The sequence below is a fragment of the Maylandia zebra genome, linkage group LG7, assembly GCF_041146795.1.
Source record: "Maylandia zebra isolate NMK-2024a linkage group LG7, Mzebra_GT3a, whole genome shotgun sequence".
Taxonomy (NCBI): Eukaryota; Metazoa; Chordata; class Actinopteri; order Cichliformes; family Cichlidae; genus Maylandia; species Maylandia zebra.
The window spans coordinates 6,785,685-6,811,665 of NC_135173.1; the positions used below are offsets into that span (position 1 = coordinate 6,785,685).

The following is a 25,981-nucleotide window of genomic DNA, read 5'->3' on the forward strand; positions in this document are numbered from 1 at the left end:
ATTTGGCATACGGGGACAAAAAATAAAGTGCACTTTAGAGTCTAATTGATGCTCGTTTCTTCTTAGTCTTGCCTTCTCAGCATTCTTCCTCCTCGACCAATGAAGTTAACTAGGCAGAGGATGGAGTGCAGGGGAGAGTTACAGGAGAAGGAGGAAGTCATAGAGAAGGCTAGACGAGGAAAGAAATAAGAAAATAAGAAGGTTAACAGGTGGGGGTGGGTGGTTGGGGGGTGCAAATTTGATTTCTTCTACACCCATTGTTAGCTTGTGGCTTTGAGAGGCAGTGAAAGCAGAGTCCATTTTCTTGTTACAGTCGTGAGGGAGATTAGCAGAGACTGGGCTTGTTTCTATTTGAGGAATAATGAACAGTCTCTCTTTCTATACAAGCCCCACTCTTGCAGCAGGTCCCTTATTCATCTCCCCCGTCCCTCACACCCGTCGTCTCTCTCTCCATAGAAATGTAGAAGCATTTGATGGTTCGTCATTCCTCATCATGTTTTCATCCAGCTTATGAAATCTGACAGTAGATGGGGATTGTGTTGTGCCACGACAGAGAGAAAAGCATCACACGGAAATAGCAAACTCCTGGGGTCACACACCAGCGCCAGGTGAGAATTCCTACAGGGGAGCGTCACTGCTAAGGAGCACTTTGCTGTAGCAACAATGTCAACTTAATTATGTAGTTGCTCAAAACTTGCACTGTATAAAGGCTGAAACCTTCCCTGGATGATAGAAAGGGGAAGGGGTTGTCTCAAATCACTCTCAAAGTATAAGCTGCCATGCATACTTTCTGCTGCACTTGTATTTTTAGCATCCTGACTTCTTGCAGCTATGGAGAACCTCCCAAATGACCTGAATATGAGATCGCATTTGACACCTTTGTTCATTAAGAGAAATTGGGAACAAAAAAGCATCTTTTCATTGCCTCCCATGGTAACACCAGAATGTCTGGAACGGGTCATGGAGAGGTAGCTTTATGATGCTTATGTAACCGCAGTTCTCTGCCTCCCAATAATTCACTCTGGTCCTGGTGGAGTAAAGGTGTCAGCCATTCACACTACTAGTTCATCCAAACAGAAATTGAATGATGAAAGGAGAATATCAAGGGGGATGGAGGAGGACAAGTGGCTCTTTTAATGACTGTGGTGTGTGATGGGAATGCTGTTAATGAGGAGGGCTGGGATAAGAAGCTATGCTTCCCACGTAGAGGGAGACAAACCTGGGAGGAGCCTTAAGAACAACTCAGCTCAGCTTTCTTGGTGCTTCTAGAGCAAAGCAAAGCCAAGCAAAGCTCTGCAGACCACAGGCGTGTGGGATGAATAGAGTTTGACTGTGAGGCAGGAAAAGATGGCATTGAGAATGAGCAATTTCCCTTTTTCTTCTTCTCTTCCCCCTTCTCCCAGAGAGACAGTGGCAGCTCTCTGGTGAAGATCAGAAAGGTGGGAGATGGAAAGTGAGCAGGAGTGGGAGAAAGAGGGAGAAGAGAGAGACTGTAGCCCTGGGAGGGTATATCTCCAGTCAGTAATTCCACTGGGGGGTCTCCCCTCTGCTCTTCAGCTTCCATCTCCAGATGAAACATAAATAACCTCAGACGGCCTCCCTCTCTGCTGAGAGAGAGAGAGAGAGGGTTCCCAAGAACTGTGTTCACTTTCCATACAGTTATCGCCCTGTCACCCCTCTTTAACTCAGTCTTTTTTTTTCACACACACTACCAGACATGCATGTCAGTGATTTCAGTCTAACATAGTTTTACATGACCACAGCATAGGTATGGAAAACTTTGATAAAATATTTACAATAAGACATCAAAACACACACATGGACATGGCATGATATACCAATTCACCCAATCTGTGGACACACAGTAAGAAACCATAGTTATTTTTATTTTTTAGTCTTAGTCTTAGTTTAGGAATTATGTTACATTATGGTTGTATGTTGTGTATGCAAATACAGTAACTACAATGATTTTTGTGTTGGCTTTGTGCACTTCCAAAAGATGGAGGAATCACAACACACTCCAGCTGTGTTGGAAAACCTCTTCTGGAGACCTAACATGCTGTTCATACCATGTCGATTCTTTGTGGGCAGAAACAGTTCCCCATTACAAATCAATGCAATAATGCACCAGATGTTAAATAATCTCACTTATAAGTTTGTTCATCACCCAAAAGTAACTTGTATTACTAACAAAGTGACCACATTTAATTTTTGCCTTTATTTCTTGCCACTTAAGCACTCTCTCAAGTATTACATGCATAATAAAACTCCACAATCCAGTTTCATGGCATGTGTTAAGGTGCAACTCTAATTCTGAAAATGCTGTGGCACTGTGTAAAATTGTTAATACAAATAGAATGCAATGATTTGCAAGGGTCCTAAACCTATACTTTGATCATAATTTTTGAATTTTCTCCAAATTCTCTGACTCTCTTGACAATGTTAGCGAACATTATTCTGGAAGTGTTCCACAATATGTAGACACACAGATTTTTTTTATTTTGTTTTTGTTCTTTGCAGACTGCTGAACTTCTTCCCATCTATATTTCTGCAAAACTGCCTTTTAAAGACATTCTTTTCATATTACGTTATGTTACTGACCTGTAATATAAGTAATTAGCAGCATGTCAGTAACATAACCAATTATAACCTAATTGGTTATAACATTTTTCTCCAGGCGTTTCTTTTCTTTACCATTTACTTACATAGTATGATGCGGATTTTGTAAATAATATTTTGTGGTAAATTTCATTTACATATTGTATGGACACTTATATTGCATATACATACATTTACAACATAATACCATATTCTGGTGATTCATGCACTCACTTTACTTGGCTTCAGGAAGACACAAATTAAGTCATATTCTAATCTATAGATCCTCACTTCTTCTCTTATTCCTCTTTCACCGCCTCCGTCTACAATGAAAATGTTCAACATCATAATCTGGCACTCATATTACATCCTTTCTTTGATACTATGTCAGCATTTCCTTTCTTAACTGTATTATCAACTTCAACTCTTGATACCTGTAATGAATGCTCTGCTTGGTGTAGATATTGTACTGTAAATCCGCTTAGCATGCCTAGCGCTGAGCCCACCAGGGAAGGGTAGCTACACTTCTGCATCCTCACTCTGTTGCATGGGTTATAGCTGTAGTCTAATATCAAGTCTTTTGTGTGAAAATGTGTCCACGTGGATTTTCAGACAGGTGGGTGAAAAATTGTCTTAGTATGTGGAAACAGAGATGCATGCATTTACAGATTGTTATACTAACCTGTGGACCGGAATCTGGGATCTTTCTTACATGGCTGAAAAGTCAAGGGAAATACAAAATTCTGCACATGGACACATACCAAAGCCTTCACACTTCTCTAGAGAAGTCCACAACACCACGCAGCTTTAAAGTACTTGATGATGAAAACAGTAGCTTAATGTAAAGGTTGTTTTGAGAGTAACATAACAGAAAATATCATTGGGGTGGTTAAATTAAATGGACTTGTCTCCCTGGAAACAACAATATATTTAACAAAATACAGTGCAATATGCCTCACAGATTATGGTTTCTTGTTAGGAGAAATATGCATAAAAAGCTGCAAGGTCAGTAAAAAATATGCTAACTAATTGGTGATGGAGTCTGATTATTTGAAATTAATATTTCCTGTGTGGAGGTAGAAATGGTTGTCTCACCGCAGCAGAAAACACCAGCTAAACAACTTCAATGTGTGCAATCATAGTCAGATCAGTCAATAAAAGAGACCCAAGAACAGAACTCATACTCTAGGGACCTTGATCATATAAACAAGATTACATTAGACAAGTCAGTGCCTTTGGAAATTTAAAACTCAGAGTTTCATATCTTCAGTGTAACGAAAATGATAGAGCAAGCAGGATCATTCTATCATAAAATAGCTTAATTAGACTGTACCGATAAGTCTGTTTTTCTACCAAATGAGACACCAATTGAAGTCCACTTTTTAATTTCTAAAAAAGAACAGATGGAGGAAATTACTCCAACTTGTCAGTTTGCCACGGAGCATGTTATTCACTTCAACAACTGCTCAAGTTTAGTTCTCAAAAAGTATGGTGTACATTTCACATGCGGTGAATTACCATCACATGTGCCACGAGTAAAGTTTGCTTTCAGGGTTTTCTGCCAAGTAGACTCACTAAGATGTGATTTATGTTGCTGAAAATTTGGATTTTAACATTGACTCTTTTCTGGCACGATGCTCGTAGGAGCAGTGGTTACGCTGTCACAGCAAGAGAATTCCTGGTTTAAACCCACTGACTGGAAATATACTGAAACAAACATGTCCATTAACCTGCTTGGGCCTTTTTGTGTGGAGTTTGTTCTCTCTGGGTACTCTGGCTTCTTCCCACAGACATGCATGCTAGGCTGATTGGTGATGCTAAATTGCCCAGGTGTTCATTTGAGCACGAACGGTTGTCTCTATGTGTTAGATGTGCAATAAACTGGTGCACACCACCTTTCCCCCTATGACAGCTCGGACGGGCTCCGGCATACCTTTACCCTTAGCTGGACAAGCAGTTTAAGACAATGGGTGGATATTATTCTTCCCTACACCTAACCAGAGTTTTGTTGACTAAACCTATTCAAACTGTAAGAGAAAACTGAATCGAATATAAAAGAATTGAAAGCTTTCTTTTAGAAAGCCTTTCTGGTGCAAAGTCATGAAAGCAAACTTCTCTCAACAGCCATCACACCACAAAATGAAATAAATAATAAGAATTCTACTGCTCTCCACTCTTCTCTTTCCCCATGTGTCTCTCACCCTCTTTGCTCATATATCACTCATTTGCCCAAAGTAATCCACATACCACTTTGCCTTTTCTTCTTAATTTGTATTCACCTTTTCTCCTGCTCGAAGGTTTTCATTTCTCTGTCTTACCTTGCATTTTATTCCTTGGCTGCGCTTTTTACCTTGATTGCTTCACTCTGTTCTTTTAAGAGTAATCTTGTCCTCTTTTTATTCTCTTTCACTTTTGCTCTCTTTTTTTTTTGTTAATTAAGAGGGACCGCGCACAGATTCAATTTCAGTGTCAGATCAAATAGATTTGCATTGCATATGCTGTTTTGCTTACTGTGCTGTGCCTCCTCTGTTAATCAAGACGTCATCTGTTCTCATGCCTTTTTCTCCGGCTTTCACCAGAATTTCAAGTTAGACATTTTAAGGAAGAAACACCATATTGATAACTTATTTCTCTCTCTCTCCGAGGGGCGAGTCATGTTTCCTCTTTCATCTTCCATTCATCTCCTCGTACTACTTTTTCCCTCTGTTTTTCATCACCTTTTTTTTTCATAAGTGTTGGTATTGTGTCCTTATTTGCCTGTCTCTAAATACTTGTCACATTTTTTAATTCTTAATGTCTTTGTTCTCTAAGTATAACCATCTCCATGTAGTCATTCAGTTCCTAATTACTGGGTCTACATGAAAACAGATCATAGTGTCTTTGAAGGCACTAACTTTTTTGATGGGGCCAAACCAATTACCTCTCACATCATGAACAACTGACAGCTGCTTTCTGTATTGGTGAAAATCTAAGATAAGGCAGCGAGTGTGAATCCATTCCGCAAGCAGATCAGGAGAAAATAAAATTCTGTTGTTGTTTTTTTATTTGTTAAAATTATTTAACGACTGATCTGAGTAAAACCAAGAGTCATAACTGTTCCTTCTATCATTTCCCTCCGTCTTGTTGTTTTAGCTACTCTATTATCCTCTATAGTGCAATCTGTCAGCCTTTCTTCTTCTCAGAACATATCTCATTCCTCCCCTCGTGTTTGAAATCTCTTTGGACTCCAAATGCTAATTTAGTCAGGCACTTAATCAGACATATTAATTCCATATCTCCCCTGATTGCACTAATTCCACTCTGCAACGAGTTCCTGTGCGGCATCCTCGGTTCAGCAGCATTTCAAACTGTTGTGCTAACCAAGGTCTGTAAAAGTGTTTCTTTTAAACAGCAAATTATAATGCTTTTACAGTGAATCTTTTGTAGGGATAATATGTTGAGGACAATGCTACATGCTGTAGTCTGTGATGTATCCCATTTTTCTCTTAGCCTTCAGCCCTGCAGGGCTTCCAATTCTATTGGACTTGAAAATAGCTATGTTTTGCATCACTCTAAAACACTACAGATGAAACTATTCTGTTACAATAGACAGACCTCATCCTGCACCGGTTTCTGAATTGCAGATAAGAAGATCTGGCAGTATGACATCATACCATCAGACACCATATTTCAAGCAAGTCTGGTTGTCAGTAGGCGTGATGATCAACTGTACTAGCACATACAGGCATTCAAACATACACAGGCACGCACACACACACTGACACACACACACATGGAGAAAAAAATCAGAATTTTCCAGAAAAGCCTGTAAGCCCTTATATTGTCTACCAACAAACTGTGCACATAGCTGAGGCATGTATTAATTAATAACATAGATTTGGTCACATTCTAATTTAATTAAGTCCCAGATCATGTAATTGAGAGAATTATGAAATGGCTTTCTTTGTTCCAGATAATTGTATTCTATCTAAATGCCTACTTTTAAGTCTGTTAATTTGTTTTATCTCGTCATCATTATCTTCCTCATTCTGTTGTTTTTAGTAGAAAATATAGCTTGGAATCCATGTGTGCTTGTACAACACATCAAAGCAAAGTTGAGAGATTTCATGGATCTTTTAAAGCTCTTGATATAATCATACCGCTTTTAGTAGTAAAATACAATATAAAAGAGGAACAGTATGCACACATTTGCTCTAACATGTCTATAGACATTAAATTTTTAACAAAGGTGTTTATTGTGTATACAACGTGTTTCTTTCTTTTTTTCCTTTTTTTCTCTTAGTGTCACTTACTGGTTGGTGAGAGCCTTCTACTAGACACACATGGATTTACCATTAGATAATGACAAATGGAAGGCTCAGCTGAGCTGATTTCAGCACTTACTGCTCCTTTGGGAGATGCATTTACCACACTGCAAACCACACGGGCCAGCCCCACCAAAGACCTTAATTGAACGAGTGGATGTGTAGTCAGTTGAATCATCCTGACATGCCTTTCTGGTCTTTTCTAGTGGGTAATGTAGTGTGACCTGCTGGTCAAAATATGCTGAGATCCTGGACAGAAAACAGTGAAGTAAGACTTTGTTAGGCTACATGGCTTGTTTTCTTTTTTTTTTAAGGCTGAGTATGGGTTTAATCTGGTACAAATAAGTGTTGTTCCTTTTAATTTAACTACAACACCTTAGTGCTGCTTGTCTGTATTAGACTACATTTTTATCTTGTTTTTTTTTCTTATTAGCTATTTTTTATTTGCAAACTGTCACTATCCTTACCTGTTTAGACCATTTTTTAAAATAACACACTGCATAACGATGTTTAGAAAATAACAATGTATAATTTTGATAACATTGGGGATACATTTTCAAGGCTTGGCATTTATTCTATTATTCTAGATCATCCATGGGTTGCTATTTCTTACCTTGTAGTTAAATTACAAAATATAGCATACTGACTGAAGAAACACATCATACTTTCTTATCCTACAAATGTCCAAACACCATCAAAGTCGCAGCTGTCTCTGACAGACCAGACTTTTTTCTTAATTAGAAAAAAACACATACGTCTTTTAAAATACAGGATCGAAACATGCTTTTTAAAAATGTAATAATGTAGATCTTTGTCAGAGGAAGAGGAAAGTCAGAAGGCGTTTTCTGTGCTCTCTTTGGAGGATAGAAGGTGGGGGTGGAAGGGTGGTTACAATATTGATGTTGTTGATAATAACAACAGTGATAATGATTATAGCACATAGTCCATATCCATCATCGCTATCATCTACTTTGTCGACATAATTGGTCATTTTTAGCAAAGTTTAAGACAGATAGCACTGAATACTTCTCCCTCAACTAATTGTGTTACAATATTTATTGATAAACTTACTTATTCCAGTAAGGGATCTTGTCATTGCTTACCAATTTTAAACACGTATGTGTTATTTACAGCTATAGACTTGGATTGAGGTATACTTTTATTATTGATGATAAATGATATTCTATTTATATTCCTACATATCATCAAGATTCATGACATGTTCATGAGTGCTAAACTATTCAGGTTCCTTTTTTCTTCCGTGAGCTACACTGTTGTGCAAAGTCACCTCTCCCCTCCTTTCGATGAGTTTATTTTGAGTCAACTACATCTGCTATAAATAGACCAACTCACCAAAGATCACCAAATCTGTGCCAATTGCCAGTTGTCAAAAAGCTCTGGGGCTAGTGGGGGAAATTATTATTATTATTGCTGTTATAATTATTAAATGTATTCAATTGTATTAAACTGTATATAACTCATTGATGTCCATTCTATTCCGCTCTAGTCTTTTCAGTTTAACTTTGCATTAAATATGAGAAAGACATATCTATGTTTGCAGTGTTTTGTGGCTATTAACTGGTATGTCTTTGGATTCAATGTAACCGTAATACAGAGACCATACTTACTGGCAATTTTGTGTAAATGAGAAATCTTTAATCAGGAATGGCTGTTATGATTGCCTGTTACTGTACTAACAACCCACTTGATCAAACATACACTTATTTAGATTCAGGGTTCCTGCACTATACTAATGGATGCCATGCAGGATGGAGAGCTTTATCTCCATTTGCTTTTGTCCCCCATAATTTATTCAACAGGGTCTGTCCTCTGTGTGTCCGTGTTTGTGTGTTCAGGCTCTGAGTGTTTGTGTGTGTGCTGTGTGCATATGTGTTTTGCAGTGTGTTTGTGAAGTTTTATGGCTTTGACTGTCCCGTCGTCCCTGAGGAATGAGCTCTTCCGACATACAGTAGCATACTATAAAGTCCCTCTTGTTAGATGGAGGGTCTCAGAGGTACTAAAATATCAGCATCAGCAGAGAGTGCTGAGGAAGTAGTTGAAAGGAAAACTAACAAGATGACTCAATGATTATTTAGAAACAGTAAAGAGAATTTTGAATTAGGTGTACTCTATCCTGGGGGTTTAAAAAAATTGCATTTTTGGTAGCTGAGTAGATGCATCATGATCTTTCCAAAAATGTGCATTATTCATAGACTCTATTCCATGGAGCCCGGGGAATGGAGTGGACAGAAACTGTATTGCTACAAATCTATTTTAAAGGTTGCTTACATTTATCCTCTTTTATTTGCAGGTCCAGCATTTTGGTGGATTGAAAGCTAATATGTGGATGATTAAAACCCCTTGGATCTTGACTGAGCTGGCAGGTAAGACTTAGGCAGAGCTTGGCTCAACCTTGGTGATTTTCTTTCCTGGTCAAAGAGATATGCATGGTTTGTCTGATGCTTTCAGAGAAAAAGATGCACACATAGAAATGTGTAAAAAATTATTTGTTTTGCTTGTCATGCATATTTCATTGATATGAAATAATGTATAATTTCACACCTATGTCTAAACCGCTAAACCCATTGAAAACAAGGACATTATCAAGAAAACATCTTTTTGGTTCAGAGAAAATTCTGATAATTTGCCTGGTTTTTTTTTTGGTTTTTTTTTAAATCAAAGAACACTTTTGATAAATTTTTCAAGGTTTGGCATCAGAACACATCTAAATGTGTGGAATTAAGTCCAGTTAACACATTGGCAAATAAACTGGTCAGTTAATAACCTCATTGATGGAGATGGACAGAGAGAAACTTGATACTCCTGTAGACTTTACCCCATCACAGTGAAATGAGAAATGACTTGATTTTAGGCTGTGGATATAGTTGAAAAAGGAGCTAGAACTATTGAAGTGTAAAACTAAAAAGAAGCTTATGACTCTCAGTAGTTATTCTATGCTGGTGCCTATGTTCACAAAAAGTCTATTTTCACTAGACGTTTTACCTTTGTGTCAGGCGTTTTTTTTTTTTTTTTTTTTTTCCTTTTTTCTTTTTGTATCTAAGAGCGTTGTTGGACTGCACACAGATATATGCCTCTGGAGTGAACAGCTCAACTCATGCATGTAACTTCTACTACATGTCTGTTCTACATTTGGTGTGAACTGCTGTCGCAGTGTCAGAAAGCTTTTACTGGCAAACACTATTCCTCTAGGCTGATGATACTGTTTCCCTGCATTGGCAATATGTTGTCATAATTTAATACGTCTATTATCCCTGTCACAATAAATCATCCTGGAGTTGTTGGGTTTTTTTTGACCAATGCAACCATGAACCCGGCGCTGACTCTTTGGCATCTTTGAAACTTTGAAACCCTAGTGATGTCTTAAAAGCTCACTAATAAAAGTGCTGTCTGTCAGACCTTTTTAAAAGCTACATGGCATTCAACTTATTTGATATGACTCGCATGAATAGTTGCTTTTGTGATTCACTTACTTCAAAGCTTCTTTTCATGTGGTATTTCTCTTATTTTCTCTTATTTTATCCACCCTTTATATCCATCCCTGTGGGGTAGGAGATTGAAAGTCTTCATGGAAATGATATTGAATTTGTGCAATGGAATCAATTGACATGTTTTTATTTCCTCTAAAATGCACCCTTTGCCTTTGGTGCCAAGTATCAGAAAAACAGCAGGTTACATACATGTTCCCAAACGTGTGCAGTCACAAGTGATTTTGTGTTATTGAATGAAAAATATTGTAATTAGTCTCATTACAGAACAAGTGCAAATGTACAATATGCCTTTCCAAAGAAGCCCTCTGTGTTTTCAGAATCTGTCTCTGGTGTCATTTAATTAGCAAACAACCCGATGGATCGCAACAAATTAGGATAAAGGCAGCTTAATTTTAAAAGTGCATGCTTTTATATTACTCCAGAAAGTGAGGATGTTGTCACTTTGTGAATATTTACAAAACCACATGTGAGGAAAAGGTTGAAAGCTACTTAAAGTAAAAAAAAAAAATCATGAATTGTTCTTTTGAATTTACTTTCAAACCATTAGAGGTTCTTCCTCAGTGTAACTATTCTAAAAACAGTTTAATCTGTGCCACATTGCCTTTATTTGACATCTGTACCTTCTAGCTAAGCTTCTTTTAGCTGATTCTTTGCCTAACTGACCTTCAGACTAGCTGATGTTAAAAAGGTAGTGACACATCAATCAAGGGGACATTACAAGACTGTGCCCTTGGACATGTTAACACTGAAATGATATTAAAGTAAGTCACATGTTCAGGAGTGAGTGTGTGTGTGTGTGTGTGTGTGTGTGTGTTCAAGCATTTTAGACTGCCTACAACACTTTTTATTTTGTCAGTGGATAATCATACATAATGATCTTAGTCCAACTGGATTATAAGTGTGTAACGATTAATCCGAAAGCTCAATAAATTAATTCTCAAATTCCGGTCTTATTTGAATATATTTTCTGACATTGCAGCTTCTAGCACTGTCTTCTGTTTTTAGATACCATCAGTGTGCTCCCGCTTATCTCTCATGTTCTCTCCATCCCAAACTCAATTACAGGGAGACCATACTGCCTGCATCACCAGGTTCACAGCCTCAGTACGACCTCTCCACAGCTCGGACAGACTCAAAGTGATGCATGCTCACCCTGACCTCAACCAGACACTAGAGTGACAGCAGTATACAGACTGACTCCTTCATTCGACATCCTTGAAAACTAGTTAGCAGCTATTTTCTGCCCACAGCCTCTCTGAAATGTTCACAGGGTGACAAATGATTTTATCAATATCTCTTGTCACCCGTGAGCCCCTACTGCCGACACAGCCCTTACTGTGAAACAAGAAAGCTGTCACCCAGTTTGTGAAAATCTGCAAATGCTAAGAGCACACATTAAAGACCCACAGTTGCACACGTACACAGCTTGTGTGTGAAAATATGCAGAGGTTTTTTATGTTTTAATTTGAGTCAAAATGTGCACATCTTTACTTGAGTGTGCATTAGTTATGAGTGAGTGCAATAGTTGTGTATGTATGCGTTTTCAATGCCAGCAGACCTAAATGAGGCCCTTGGCACTTGTAGCCAATGAGGCTAGAAAATGAGTGTGTTTCATTCATCAGGAAACAGTCCAAGGGTCATCCTCTGACAGAGAGGGATGCTGGTGCCTTTGCATTTGCTCTGCATTTATGTTAAGCTGACCCACACCTGCATGTCCAACTATGATGTAATAATGCCACATCACACACCACGCTTTGGTGTTGAGTGGACTTTAAGAAGTACCTGACCTCTAAAAAGTCACAAGTGGGGAATGTTTACCTTACAATAACGTTTGCCTTTAACAATGTAAAAGGGGAGAAAATGTAATGCTTTCCATGATGTGAAGCCTATTTCCAAGAGTCCACAGCTCCTGGCTGTGAACACAGCTGCAGCTACTCTGCCTGACTGATCCATGTGAAGATGGGGCGGGATACAGTTGTTGTTATTATGACTTCACCTGCGTCTGTGGTTAAATCCATTTTAATATGAATATGTCCAGGTGTCCTACTAGTTGAACCTGGACTGAATCTATCAGCTATATATTACCAACACACCACTGGTGTTTTGATACAGAGCCAGCAGAACAATGACTGCACCCACACGACCGCATGAAGTCAATATTTATGTGTTACAACAAGAATCCAATAACCAAAGCACGGCCATGGCCACAGCCAGAATCACAGTGGGAGCTGTATCATTGCAAGGCTGCAATTTTTGACTTAAGCGAGGCAACCGTCTGTTTCTTCAGCACCAATTTTTGCAAGACCCGATGAACCAAATTCTACAGTTGGCTTTTTCAATGCAGCAATAAAGACCTTTGTCTGAACATTAGACAGACACAACATTCAAAATTGTCTAGAAAAGAAAAAAAAAACATCTTCTGTGACCTTTTTAATAGTTTTTGTAAGATACAAACTGACAGATAAGCTGTTACTTTAGATAGAATCAGACAGAAGAATGTCTGAACTCTGTGGTACATTATCCATCTTTAATCGCAAAAAAAAAAAATTTAGTTCCCTCAGATGTTCAATTTTCATTGTGCACAATCTCATAAAGAATGTGGAAAATTTGAAGCTGAAGTATGCAACTAACGTGAGACAGCCTATTATGTGAAACCAACAGTGCATGTACAATTGTCTTTTCAACAGAAGACATCTTTTGCCTAGTAGTTAAACTGTGGAAATGAACAATATTAGCATATTTATAGACCCAGGTTTTTTTTAGTAAAGAAAGAAGTAAGTTTTTTGACAAGTTAACTTATATGTCTTAAGAAATGTCTGGAAGGGATCCCATTTATTAACATCTGAGGTCCCCAGTTGCCTATATACTTAAAATGTCAAAATGTCACTTCTTTTTCTCTGCTGTCAAATCTTGGAAAAGAGAAGTCTTTACTCTCCATCTTTCTCTCTTGTTCTATATATGTGTGTGTGTGTGTGTGTGTGTGTGTGTGTGTGTGTGTGTGTGTGTGTCTGTGACACTCAAAATACTGTTGAGGTAATGTTAATATTCATATGATCACACATACAGCTCTCCTCAGACGGGCAGCAACCTCTTTGCCCTCTCCATTTCTATTTAAACATGTTTTGGTGTCGTCAGAAAGAAAAATCATGGAAACATGTACATTTTTAATGTAAATTCTTTGTTATATCAAACTATTTCTAAAGTCATTCTCAATGCACATGTGGTTTTATGATAAGAACTGCAAAATGCATAGTGTGTTTAAAAAGGTTTGCTCGTGGTTAAGGTTAAAATTTTATAATTGCAATACATAAGCATTATTCTTGGTCTTAGTAATAGTCTTAGTATGATGGAATTATCTTTTTTAGCGTATCTTAGATCATTTCCATATGTATGTTTTCATTTTTAAGTATTTTAAGTATTTTTAAGCATTTTAACATTAACATTATTTGTGTACTGAACACATTTGATAAGCTTATTTATAAGAGCATGCTGGGTTACTTAGTTTTTGTTACATGCATCAGATTCATTTCACCATCTTGTTATAGATGACACAGACAAGCTGTGAGTGAAAGAATGTAAGGCTGTGGGCATGGGAGCAGCTGTCAGTTTGTCTCACTTGGCTAGTTAGCACCAATTCAAAGTATTTGGCTTGTCTGTTTCACTTGAGTGGTTAAAAGAAAGACACTGAAAAAGAGCTGCAGTGTGACCATTTTCTTGTTTTTTGTTTTTTGTTTTTTTTTTTTTGTTTTTTTTTGGGGGGGGGGGGGGGAGCCAGCATCCCTCAACATTACATTTTAAAGTAGCTTAAAGTGCCCTTAACTGCAGAAATACAAGGCACAGTAATAGTGCATATGAAATCATAAATGTCGCTATATACATGTAGCATATATCAGTATTATAAATTAAAATCCATCCTGTTATACACTCTATAGTCCAACAGCTCGCACAATGTAGGATAAAATAATTATGCATGTAACCTACTGGCATTTAAAAAGCCCTTTTCTTGCCTTACTGACACACAAAGTACTTTAGACCACGAGTCACATTGTTAAAAAGCATTCATACAGCACTTCAAGTACTTTATCTGTTTCACATCTCTGGCCAATTTGTAATCTTCAGTTAACCTAACATGTTCACTGTGGGAGAAACCCAGAGTACCCATAACCAGCGCAGGCACAAGGTGCACATGCCAGCTTGGCAAAGAAATGCCCAGCTAAGATTCAAACCAGAAACCTTGCTGTTGGCAGGCAATGGTGTTAGCCACCCCTATGCCATCCTAATAATTCTAAATATTCCAGATATTGCTGTTATTTAACTGAAATTAAATCTAAATTTGGTTAAGGTTACGTTATTTATATCCATATGTAAATTTGCTTTACAGAAAAATGATAGCATTTGGCATCCCTTCACAAACACACACACACACCTATTGAAACCTTTTGTAATTAAACAAAATGAATCAAATCAAAAACAATTCTTATGGAGTTCAGTGACAGCATCAGGGACAAAGCTGCCCTGTCTTTACCCCAGTTAGGCTCTAATATAATGTGTGTGATTAAATGTGATGAAAGACCACTGGGAAAATGTGACTCTATATCAAAACTATGATCACATGATGAAAATATAAAGACATCTAATCGGTTTATTGTGCTGGCTCGAGAGAAGGAAAAAAGAAGGCTTGTGATGCATGTGGTGGGTATCCCTCCCACACTGGAATCCTTAAAGGATTCTGATTTATATTTGGAGCTGTTGCTGGCATTATCAAGAAGTGGCCTGATTTGATTTATATCTCATTAATCCCTCCTTCTCTTTTTCTCTCTTGCACTTTCTCCTTTCTCTCTTTCTCTAGCATACATACCAACATTCCTCTCTCACAGATGCCTCACACTCTGCAATCTTTCATCATCTTTTCTCTTCCATGCAATGTGAAAGCTAAAGCTTCTGTCAGTCACTCTTTACAGAAAAGTTCACAATCAGCAAGCACTCGAGCATTAACTGAGTGTAGAAAGCGTCAGAGGAGTCCACTCTATTTTCCCCACCTTTCAAAGGAATTAATGCATTTGTAAGGAATGAATACAGGAAGTTCATGCTGTCCATAATAAGAAAGCAGAATAAAATAACTCAGTGGCTTGTGCCAACTAGTCACAGACTTATTTTGGGGGGCTTTAGCCCCACTTGAATTTCCTGCAGTGTAACTAAATAATTCAGCCTTTTCTACCCAATTTATAATGTAAAAATATGACAGACTTCAGAATTACAGTAGTCATAAGAAGGGCTAGACTTAAGACCATGTGGAAACTACCACTACCACTACGAATGTCCCATCCTATCTATTGGAGACATGTTTTTTAAATAAACAAAATATACCATTTTACGGATGGCAGTTAATCTAAAATACTGACCCTGATTTTTATACCCCTTTTTCTCTTGTCATAATTATTTTTATTTAAACATTTTTATATATTTTTTCTCTGATCTTTGAGGACATTGTGCATTTTTATTTGTTAATTTATTACATAACTTCATTCATTATCTGTATATTAAATAAATTTGTTACAGTTCATGTATATGTAGTGATGGCAGGGCCTGTGAGCAATACAGTAAAGAACTGGTTGTTCTAGTCTTGAAGATTTTCCTTTATGCCCTTGTGCTCCAAACAGGCCCATTAACTCCACCTCAGCATCATTTAATTACACTGACCTGATTTTTGCAGGCTCTTTTCTTCTTTTTTCTTTTTTTTATTCCAGTGGTGTCCATCATTTTGACGACTATAAATATACTAATGGTATCTCAGCTTACATTGGCCATTGCCCTATTGTGACAGTATGGTACACCAGGTTATGACCCATGAATAGAACGTGCAATAACGCTGTGAGAAAAGCTGTATTTTGGTCATTTAACATCTCTTGCCTTGTGATAGAAAAAACAGTTCTACAGCAGAGGAGTGGGATGTTAGTAATGTTACACACCATGCAGATCACTAATCCTTGATGGGATTAGAGGAATACCTCTTGGCATGTGCATAAAAGTCCCAACACGTCATTGGCTGTCTAGCACACTTAAAACTGATTGAGTCAGGGAGGACTCCAAAACATGCGCAAATAGAAATGTATGAAGCGGCATGGAGAGGCCCAAGAGGCTGATGTATCTCCATCCCTCTGATGAGGGCTGAATTTAAAGTGCTTGTGAAGTTAGCAGTTAGGAGTTAGTCCTGCAAAGGCTCTGTTGATCCTGCACTGTAGGCTTTTGTGCAATTGAATCACACAGGCAGGTAGACAAACATTATTTGCACATCTGGACTGCTTTACTGTCAGAGTATGGATGGCAAGCATCATTTGTCAAATCAGGTCTCATGATTGCTTATACTACTTGTAACAGAGGTACCATCACTGTCTGCCTTAGACAAAGGTTTCTGCTCAATGATGCAGTTCCTCCAAGCGAGCACAGGACTAGAATGGAGCAAGTAGACTGCAGAGGGAGTGCCAGTCTGAGAGCATGGAAGCAAGCATTAGACTCGGGGTGAAAGTCCAGTGGGAAATAAGCGGTCTAGTAACCACTCCACAGGTGGATGCTGCAAAAACTTTTTCATCTTTCATTATTGGCTGCTTGATGAGGCAATAATTTGGAGCAAATACTGCAGAAGCAGCCCTAAGAAGAGCCTGTGTGGACAACAGGGGCACAAAAGAAAATATTCACAACTCCACATAACAGTTTCTGTAAAAGCAAGAAATGAATTCACAAATATTGCAGGTCTGGCTGTTTAATTGTCTCCACTTCTGTTAAGCAGGGTCGCGCTTCAGTATGTCTGCAAGACAAAGAGACAGCTGGCAGTTCATAATCTGTTAGGACAAAAGTTGAAAATGCTTTCTTTTCTTAATCCTATTTTCCTTATCTCTTTTCATCTAATTCCATCACAGCACTATGTAAATCCAATTTTGCTGCTTTCATTGTCAGTGTGCAGATATATTGTTTTGCTCTGTAAATCAACTTGATCTTTTCTACTGCCACAGTTTGGATTCTGTTCTGCTGATTCATTGTTTATCTTTTTATCAAGGTTTGATCTGTTGAAAAGGAGGATGAGTAAATAGCGGAGATACAGGGAGTGAGGAAGTTTTCAGAAGTCTTAACTGAAGCATGTTTTTAGTAGGTCATTATATTCATTCATGGCATTGAAAAGACATTGTTTTCACCTAAAAAGATGTGTATAATAAAGATGTGTATACAAAAATTCAGCTTCATATATTAATATTTTCTTCTTGCAGTGTCAATAGAACATCCAAGCATAAATCTTGTATTAAACCATGTGCTGCACTAAACCCTGTTGTTTTGTGCAAGGTTTTAATTTCGAACAAATTAAAACTGCAACAGTGGAATGTGATTTTCAGCCTGGTGTGTGAGCTCTGTCACATTTGCTCAGTCCCCCTGTATGAAAACAAATTCTTTTTCCACCCCCAGGCTTTGGCTGCTTGGAATTTAAATTTTGCAATTGAAGAATTAATGGAATCAGTAATCAAGCAATTAATCAGTAGTTACAGTAATAGCCTCCCCATTCTTAAGTGAAGAGCTTTCTATTGGAGATTAGGCTGTGTGTTGAACACACTGTATGCCTACAGAAACTATGAATATTGCATCCCAACAACACTGCAATGTTACTGCATGTCTTCATTCGCAGTGCTTTTCCAATTAACACAACAAGAGAAAATCTTCTGGGTTTTTTTTTTTACAAGGAAATTGTGCTTTTCCTTCTAAATAGACAAATTGTCTTGCATAAAACATTTTTGAACACTGTAATTTGTTAATATTCTTTCTAAATTTTGATGTTGACTCAGTGACAACTAACAGAGCTGTTCATTTGTGATTAGTTTCTTTAAATATAAAAGATATTTTACTTAATTAATATATAACACATCTCAAGATAACTCTTATCTCAGAGAGCTCTTTCTGTTATTGTTGAAAGATTGAACCTTGTTGTGTGAAAGACATTGTGTTCCGTTACAAAAATGTTTCACATTTCCTGAGCTATTCATAGCCGAACAACACATATTCCACAGTGGTTCAGTATTTATCGCTGACATTTCACTGGAGGTTGAAAATCTAACAGTATAGTTTACATCTTTTTCTTCATGTTCACATTGATTTTCTGAACATGCTCCAGTTTCCTCCCACATTCAAAAACATTCAGGTCAGGTAGATTAGAGGCTCTATAAATGTTTCCCTTTATCTGTGCTAGCTCTGTGACTCACTTCCGACCTGCCCAGAGTGGTTCCCTGTTTTTCACTTAGATAGTAGTGAGGAAAAAAATGACAATAAAAAAAAACATATACTAATGAACTGTATAATAAGCAAAGCAATGAGAAAGTTGTATGACTCAACATAATAAGAGTGTTGTAATTATTGTATTTGAATTCGTTTTTGAACAATGGTGTTGCAATGTAGTCATTAATAATAAGCCGGTAAAGTCCAGAGATGTTATACTGAACATGAAATTAATCAATATGTCAGCGATGTGTCTTTCAGTGGGTTTATTATTCCACAGAATGGATATGATTATGTTTAACACTAAAACACACACATACATTGATTATAGAAAACCAACAGGGTTTTTTTTATTTTTGTGTGACAGACACACTTGGCTGAGATATTTGACAATGAAGGACATCAGAGCATCAGTGGCATTTATGGCATTTAACTGTACTGATCTTTCACTTATTAAGTAGCTGAATACCCATATTGTATAAAACATGTAAGAAAAAATGTATGAAGTGCTTAGTAAAAAAGAAAAAATATTTTGAATGGTCTAATGGTTTAAGGTAAAATGTCTCAGACTTTAAAAGCCAACTTGGGCCCTGGGAATACTCAAGTTCCTTGAGTAAAGTTTATTAAAAAAAAGAAAAAAAAATGTAAAGTGTATATTCAGCAGAAAGCAAATAAAGAGAGGCCACTGTTGTAGTGTTGACCTCACTGCTAGTCTACATTTCAGCTGCTTAATGTTCCTGCCTTAACTCACAGTGCTTTTCCAGTTAACATGAAAAGAGAAAATCTTAACCTTAATCTTTTTAAGGAAGTTGTAAATTTAAACAGAGCTTTTAATTTGTGATTTATAAAAAAAAATAAAGAAAATAAACCCAAATGGAGAGGCCACTGTTGTAGTGTTGAACTCATTGCACGTTCTCTAAATCGATATACACACACATATTATATGTGTATATATATCTATATATAGATATATATATATAGATATATATAGATATATATATATATATATAGATATTTATTTTCACTTGCTTTCATGCTTTTTGTTTGCTGATTTGTGAGTTGTAATCAGAGGTTTCTAGATATCTTGACTCGATTGAAGGACTAGTGGGTGTTGAGCTTATTATTATTTATGCTCCTCCACACTGAAATATAAATCACAACGCAGCAGTCATGGCTGCTTTTTTTCACTTTTTTTCACTCGTTCCCTTCTTCTGCAAACAAACAGCACAGAAATCATTTGTTTTTTCAGGAATTTGGATTATGTGACTGAGATACAAGGACATTGTGCCTGAAAACGCATTTCTATATAAGTTCCCAGTTTGTGTGTGGATGTGGTTAATGGTTGCCACAAGACAGTATACCTTTTTTTAAGGCTATCCTTGTGCTAATAATTCGAAATGGCATGGGATAAACTTTAGTATGCATTAGACTTGTTCACACACTTACCTAATGGGTGTCTTCTCTTTTCTCTTTCTCATTTCATTCCAGTGGGCCAAAATCCTCTTTTAAGAGAGTGAAAGACCAGTCAATGAATTATGAATGTTAAACAAGATGACCTCCTCTCAGCAGCAGCAGATGATGCGAGGTCCTAGGTGGAACCGGGCCTTGTCCGACCCTTTGTTTGTTCTGCTCCTGGCCCTCCAGCTGCTGGTGGTCGCAGGACTGGTTCGCGCTCAGACGTGTCCCTCTGTCTGTTCGTGCAGTAACCAGTTCAGCAAAGTCATCTGCACCCGCAGAGGCTTGCGGGATGTTCCTGATGGCATCTCTACCAACACACGCTACCTGAATCTGCAAGAAAATCTTATTCAAGTCATAAAAGTGGACAGCTTCAAACACCTAAGACATCTAGAGATACTACAGCTGAGCAAAAACCACATACGCAAAATTGAGCTTGGGGCCTTCAATGGACTGGCCAGCCTCAATACCTTGGAGCTATTTGATAACCGCCTCACCACCATCCCAAACGGGGCTTTTGAGTACTTGTCCAAACTAAAAGAGCTTTGGCTAAGGAATAACCCCATAGAGAGCATTACCTCCTATGCTTTCAACAGAGTGCCCTCATTACGAAGGCTGGACCTTGGGGAGCTCAAACGGCTCAACTACATATCTGATGGGGCCTTTGAAGGGCTGAGCAATCTGCGCTACTTAAATCTGGGAATGTGCAATCTGAAGGAAATTCCCAATCTTATTCCCCTAGTGAAGCTGGATGAACTGGAAATGTCAGGAAATCAGCTATCTGTCATCCGGCCTGGTTCATTTAAAGGGCTTATACACTTACAAAAGCTGTGGATGATGCATGCCCAGATCCAGACCATAGAAAGGAATGCTTTTGATGACCTGCAATCACTTGTGGAACTCAATCTGGCCCACAATAACCTTACCCTCTTGCCCCATGATCTATTCACTCCTCTACATCACCTGGAGAGAGTGCACTTACACCACAACCCTTGGAATTGTAACTGTGACATCCTCTGGCTAAGCTGGTGGCTTAAGGAGATGGTACCTGCAAACACCAGCTGCTGTGCCCGCTGCAGTTCACCTCCTCACCATAAGGGACGCTACATTGGTGAGCTGGACCAGAATTACTTTCACTGTTATGCTCCTGTTATTGTGGAGCCTCCCACAGACCTAAATGTAACAGAGGGAAGTGCTGCAGAGTTGAAATGCAGAGCCAGCTCTTTAACCTCAGTGAGCTGGATTACACCCAATGGTTCCATCATGACACACGGTGCATACAAGGTCAGAATCTCTGTGCTGAATGATGGCACACTGAACTTTACCAACGTTACCATGCAGGACACAGGTACATATACGTGCATGGTGAGTAATTCTGCAGGTAACACAACAGCGTCTGCCACACTCAATGTTTCCTCTACAGAAAGCAGTTTCAGCTACTTTACTACAGTGACAGTGGAGACAATAGAAACCCCGCATAATGAAGGCTTCACCACTACTGTCCAACAGAAGGTTGGCCCCACACCCTCTGCTGGTACATGGGAGTCTATCTCACCAACCTCTACAACAACCACCACCGTCCGAACCGCACTCTCCACACGTGCCACAGAGAAGACTTATACAATTCCCGTCACAGAGGTGGGTGGTGAGGGATTGCAGAATGGCTTGGATGAGGTAATGAAGACAACCAAGATCATCATTGGCTGCTTTGTTGCAATCACACTCATGGCAGCTGTCATGCTTATTATCTTCTATAAGATGCGCAAACAACACCACCAGCAGAATCACCATGCACCCACACGCACTATTGAGATCATCAATGTGGACGAGGATTGTGTAACTGGAGGCCCAGGCATGGAGGGCCACCTTACTCTGCCTCCTCTTGAGCACGAGCACCTCAACCACTATAACACCTATAAGACTGCATACAACCATGCCTCCACAATCAATTCTATACACAGCTCAGCGCACGAACCTTTGCTAATCCGGGCCAGCTCAAAAGACAATGTACAAGAGACCCAAATCTAATACTTTTGTGAGACATTTTAAAACTGATGAAATTACTTACAGGCATTATTGACAGAACATTACTGACCTTTGGTTGCAAGGACTGCGGCTGACGCTCGGAATAACAGACTTGTGTTTGGCAAATCAGCGACTAGCAATGTTAATTCAGTGACTTTCGGAATTAGAGTATGTCTACTGTTTCAAAAAGTGTCTTTACAAAGCAGAAGTTATTTATTTAAGAAAAAAATGTTGTGGTTAAATCACGAAAACTGTATTCTGCAATTATTTTTTCAACACTTAATTCATGTGGGTTTTTTTCTTCTTTTTTCCTCGCATATCACAAAATTGGTTTACTAATATACTTTCAACTTCTTTCAAAGATGTGTCAAAAAACATGAAACAAAGTATTGTTCCTTTATTGTTCTTTTTTTGGTATAGCTGCCGATTTTCGATCAGATGACACAGTAACCTCATTTTCCCCATTTATCAAGGAATCCTAGAGCACATTAGTGATTTTCTCAGCTGTGGATTAATTGATGAAATCTTTTGTGACCATCTCTAACTGAGATGAATTAAACACTTGTTCATCATTTTGGAGTGAGTGACAGAACTGTCAGTGATGGAATCTGATCATTATTCACCGTTTAATTATCTGTCACATACATTAGCCACTCTGCGCTGTCATCAATAGGCTGAGGACCTGAAAAGAGGGAAATGCATCCATTTCTGCTACTGTAAAAGTTGAAGCTCACTGCTAGAAGGACAGTTTTGTTAAATTAAATACTGTTGATCTATATGTCTTTGTGTTTCTATTGTATATGTAAAATTTAAAATGATCCCTGATCTCAAATTTGTCTTGACAAATCGCATTATTATAGAAAGCATATAATAAATTGCATTAAGAACCATTGAAATTCTGAAGGTCATGCTACAGAAGCAGCATTAACACGTACTTTAGAAAGAACATAATTATGACTGGAGAGGATGGGAATAATGCTTGTACAGATGTACATGACCTCAAATTCTGGCAAACACCCACTGCCTCAGAATATTTCCAGTGTATCATGGCTTCACCTTTACCTTGCAGTGCTGTGTAGTGTTGCATATGAAGATGATTGCTTTGAAGCCCCATTTTCATGCTGGGACCCCTTACCTCATCTGCAGTACTGCAGGAGTGCTGTCAGAAGTAGACTGATGAGCGGAAGAAAGAGCTTAAACCCTTTATACAGCTGTCTGAGCACATTGCCTGTCATCTTTGTGCCATATTTCCACATGGGCAGTGCCTGGCAGTCCCAGATTCACACCCTGCTCCCGCCAACCACAGAACTTGTCCCTGAGTGGCAAGGCTTAGCTGCAAGAGGCTTATGGGGTGAATGTGTGGGATCGGGCATCAACCAGATGTTTGGGTTGCACCTGACTCTCTCCATCGTTAGTGACAACACAATTTACATTTTAATTGATGTGCCTGTGGGCTTTGGATGGGCACAGCTCTGCTGCCATCCATACCCTGGAAAGCATTTCAAAGTCCCAAATGTAATGAATGGTGCCAAGCACCATAAATGCAGTGGTTATGCAGACATTTGAGATGGCACAGGTTTATTTTTAGCAAGTTAACTGTGGTTTTTATTCAACAGAAAAATTTGCAAAAAAAAAGTTAGGCCACTCAAATTCTTAATTCGGTTTGGGTTTTTTTTTTGTTTTTGTTTTTTACACTTGCAGTAATGCAATCCAGAAAGGAATGCCTTTATTAAAGATGATGTCATGTGCTTTCTGTGGATTCACCACGCATATTATTTAAGTAAAAGCTGGTACTCCACTGAGAATTTGAAACATTGTCCTCTATTAGTTCAAAACATGTCTGGAAAAAAATACATGAAAACAGTCCACTGCTGTGGTCACTTTTAGATGAATGGTGGCAATAGGTGTTTTAAGTTCTGAAAGCTATTCAGAATAATGATTTAAGAAGTGAAAGATTTTCTGTGGGCTTTTCTTCAAAATCATTTACATATTTTACAGAAAATATAGCAAAAAACACAGTTTTCCTGTCAAGATAACAAGCAGCAATGTCTATAGGTCTGCACGTTACACCACCTGTTTCACAAACACATGGGCTACCACAGGTAACAATCAAACAAAAAGATCCCACTGTCTACTATACAAGTTTGTATACTATACAAGCCTCATTCAAAACTTCCACAAAGCCAAGCAAAATAAACCAATTTTTACAGAAGTTTTAAAAGAATTCACTCTCATTCAAGTGGTTATGTGTCACTATGAATAAAGGCAAATTAACAAAACGGCTTTAACCGGACATAAGTGCAAACCTTTTACAGCCAATACAGATTTTAGCTTAAATTGAAAAAAAGAATAAAATGCTGCACCCCTTAGCTTAATGCATAGAGTATGGAGATTAAATGAGATACAGTGTTAGTTTGCCTCAGAACAATATGATCTATGCTTGATTCACAACGAGTTTTTATTACCTGGGATACCTGATATATGTATTACAGTTGCACAGATTATATATTTTAATTAATTCATAATCTGTAGTGTAAAAAAACACACACACACACACTCCAGCACTCCACACAAACTCACACACACCCTATAATGCAGAGTATATTTAAGAATATTAATTCTATTAAAGTCATTTTATTTTCACAGCTTTTTTTCTCTGCCAGATAAGGAATTATGGAGGTTTAAGATGAGCGCCATTTGAGATGCAAGTGGTTATTGCATGTAGTGTTTCAAGGTGTTTTGATAACCAAGACGTTCTGAATGACGTTCTGAAATCAGAAGTTCTGATGTGCTGTGTACAGCACAGACGTGGGGAATACTGTAGATTCCTAAATAAAATGAGGTCACCGGGTAATATTAGTCCAGATTTAATGAATGATTCCCCTTAATTTTCTTTCAACAACTGGACAGGATTCACCCCATAATTGCCCTTATGTGGAGACTGGCACATTTGTAAACCATATTGTGCGTGTGTGTGTGTGTGTGTGTGTGTGTGTGTGTGTGTGTGTGTGTGTGTGTGTGTGTGTGTGTGTGTGTCATTCTCTGTTTCAGTTCATACTGGCAGGCAGGGGATCACGATTCTCCTCAGTTTATGTTGAGAGTGTAACCATCTTTCCCTTCTGCCTTTAGTTGGAGGTAAACTGTCTGAAAATTTCAATGGTAACTTTGTTGCATTTTAGTCAAGCTGTCTCATGTGTGTAAGATATCTAAAATATTTTTGTCAATATTCCTTTTTTTCACATCCTTTTCTTTTTCTGAGAAGGAATGCTGTTCTAGTGGTAGATTTATATAAAATACATTTTGAGAATAAAATATAACAAAAACAAAAATTTTTAAATTTTGATTTTACATGTGCCAACAATCTGTTCAAAAACTGAAAAAAAAAAAAAGATAAATATGTTGTAAAAGAATAAGAGATCGATTTTCATGTAAGCATTCTTTCATGACCTTTAAAAGATACGGAGATCGATTATAGAGACCAGTTTGTAGTTCATACACAAAATATGGTTCAAATAAACTATTGTTGTTTTTCTGTATTGTCTGATCCTTGTTTTCAACCTCTGAATTTATTACAGATATCATAGTTGATGTGAATATTTACCTTTTTTCGTCATCAGGAAAAAAAAATTATGCATACATAGTTGTCCAGGAAAAACTCACAGGGCTAAATATACAAAATCATATATAAAATTTCTCACATCCTGTCAGTAATGTCTGAGGGAAAAAAGGAATTTCAAAGACAAAGCAAACAAACTTTTGGTAAATATCAGTGTTCTTTAGTCCTAGTTAGTTCTCAGCCATGGTACTAGCTTGCATGCTACATAAACAGGATTG

At 37.9% G+C, this 25,981-nt stretch overlaps 1 protein-coding gene across 5 annotated transcripts in view; it reads left to right on the top strand.

The window, feature by feature from the left end:
- Nucleotides 1-25,691, top strand: part of lrrc4ca (leucine rich repeat containing 4C, genome duplicate a) — a 158,356-nt gene extending 132,665 nt beyond the window's left edge. For all 5 annotated transcript variants that reach the window (XM_076885628.1, XM_004563412.5, XM_004563411.5 and 2 more), the window contains 2 exons: nt 9,214-9,286; nt 20,156-25,691. In XM_076885628.1, coding sequence (XP_076741743.1) covers nt 20,207-22,150 — 1,944 coding nt within the window. In that variant the 5' untranslated portion in view covers nt 9,214-9,286; nt 20,156-20,206 and the 3' untranslated portion in view covers nt 22,151-25,691. The remainder of the gene's footprint in view (nt 1-9,213; nt 9,287-20,155) is intronic.
- Nucleotides 25,692-25,981: the final 290 nt, after the last annotated feature.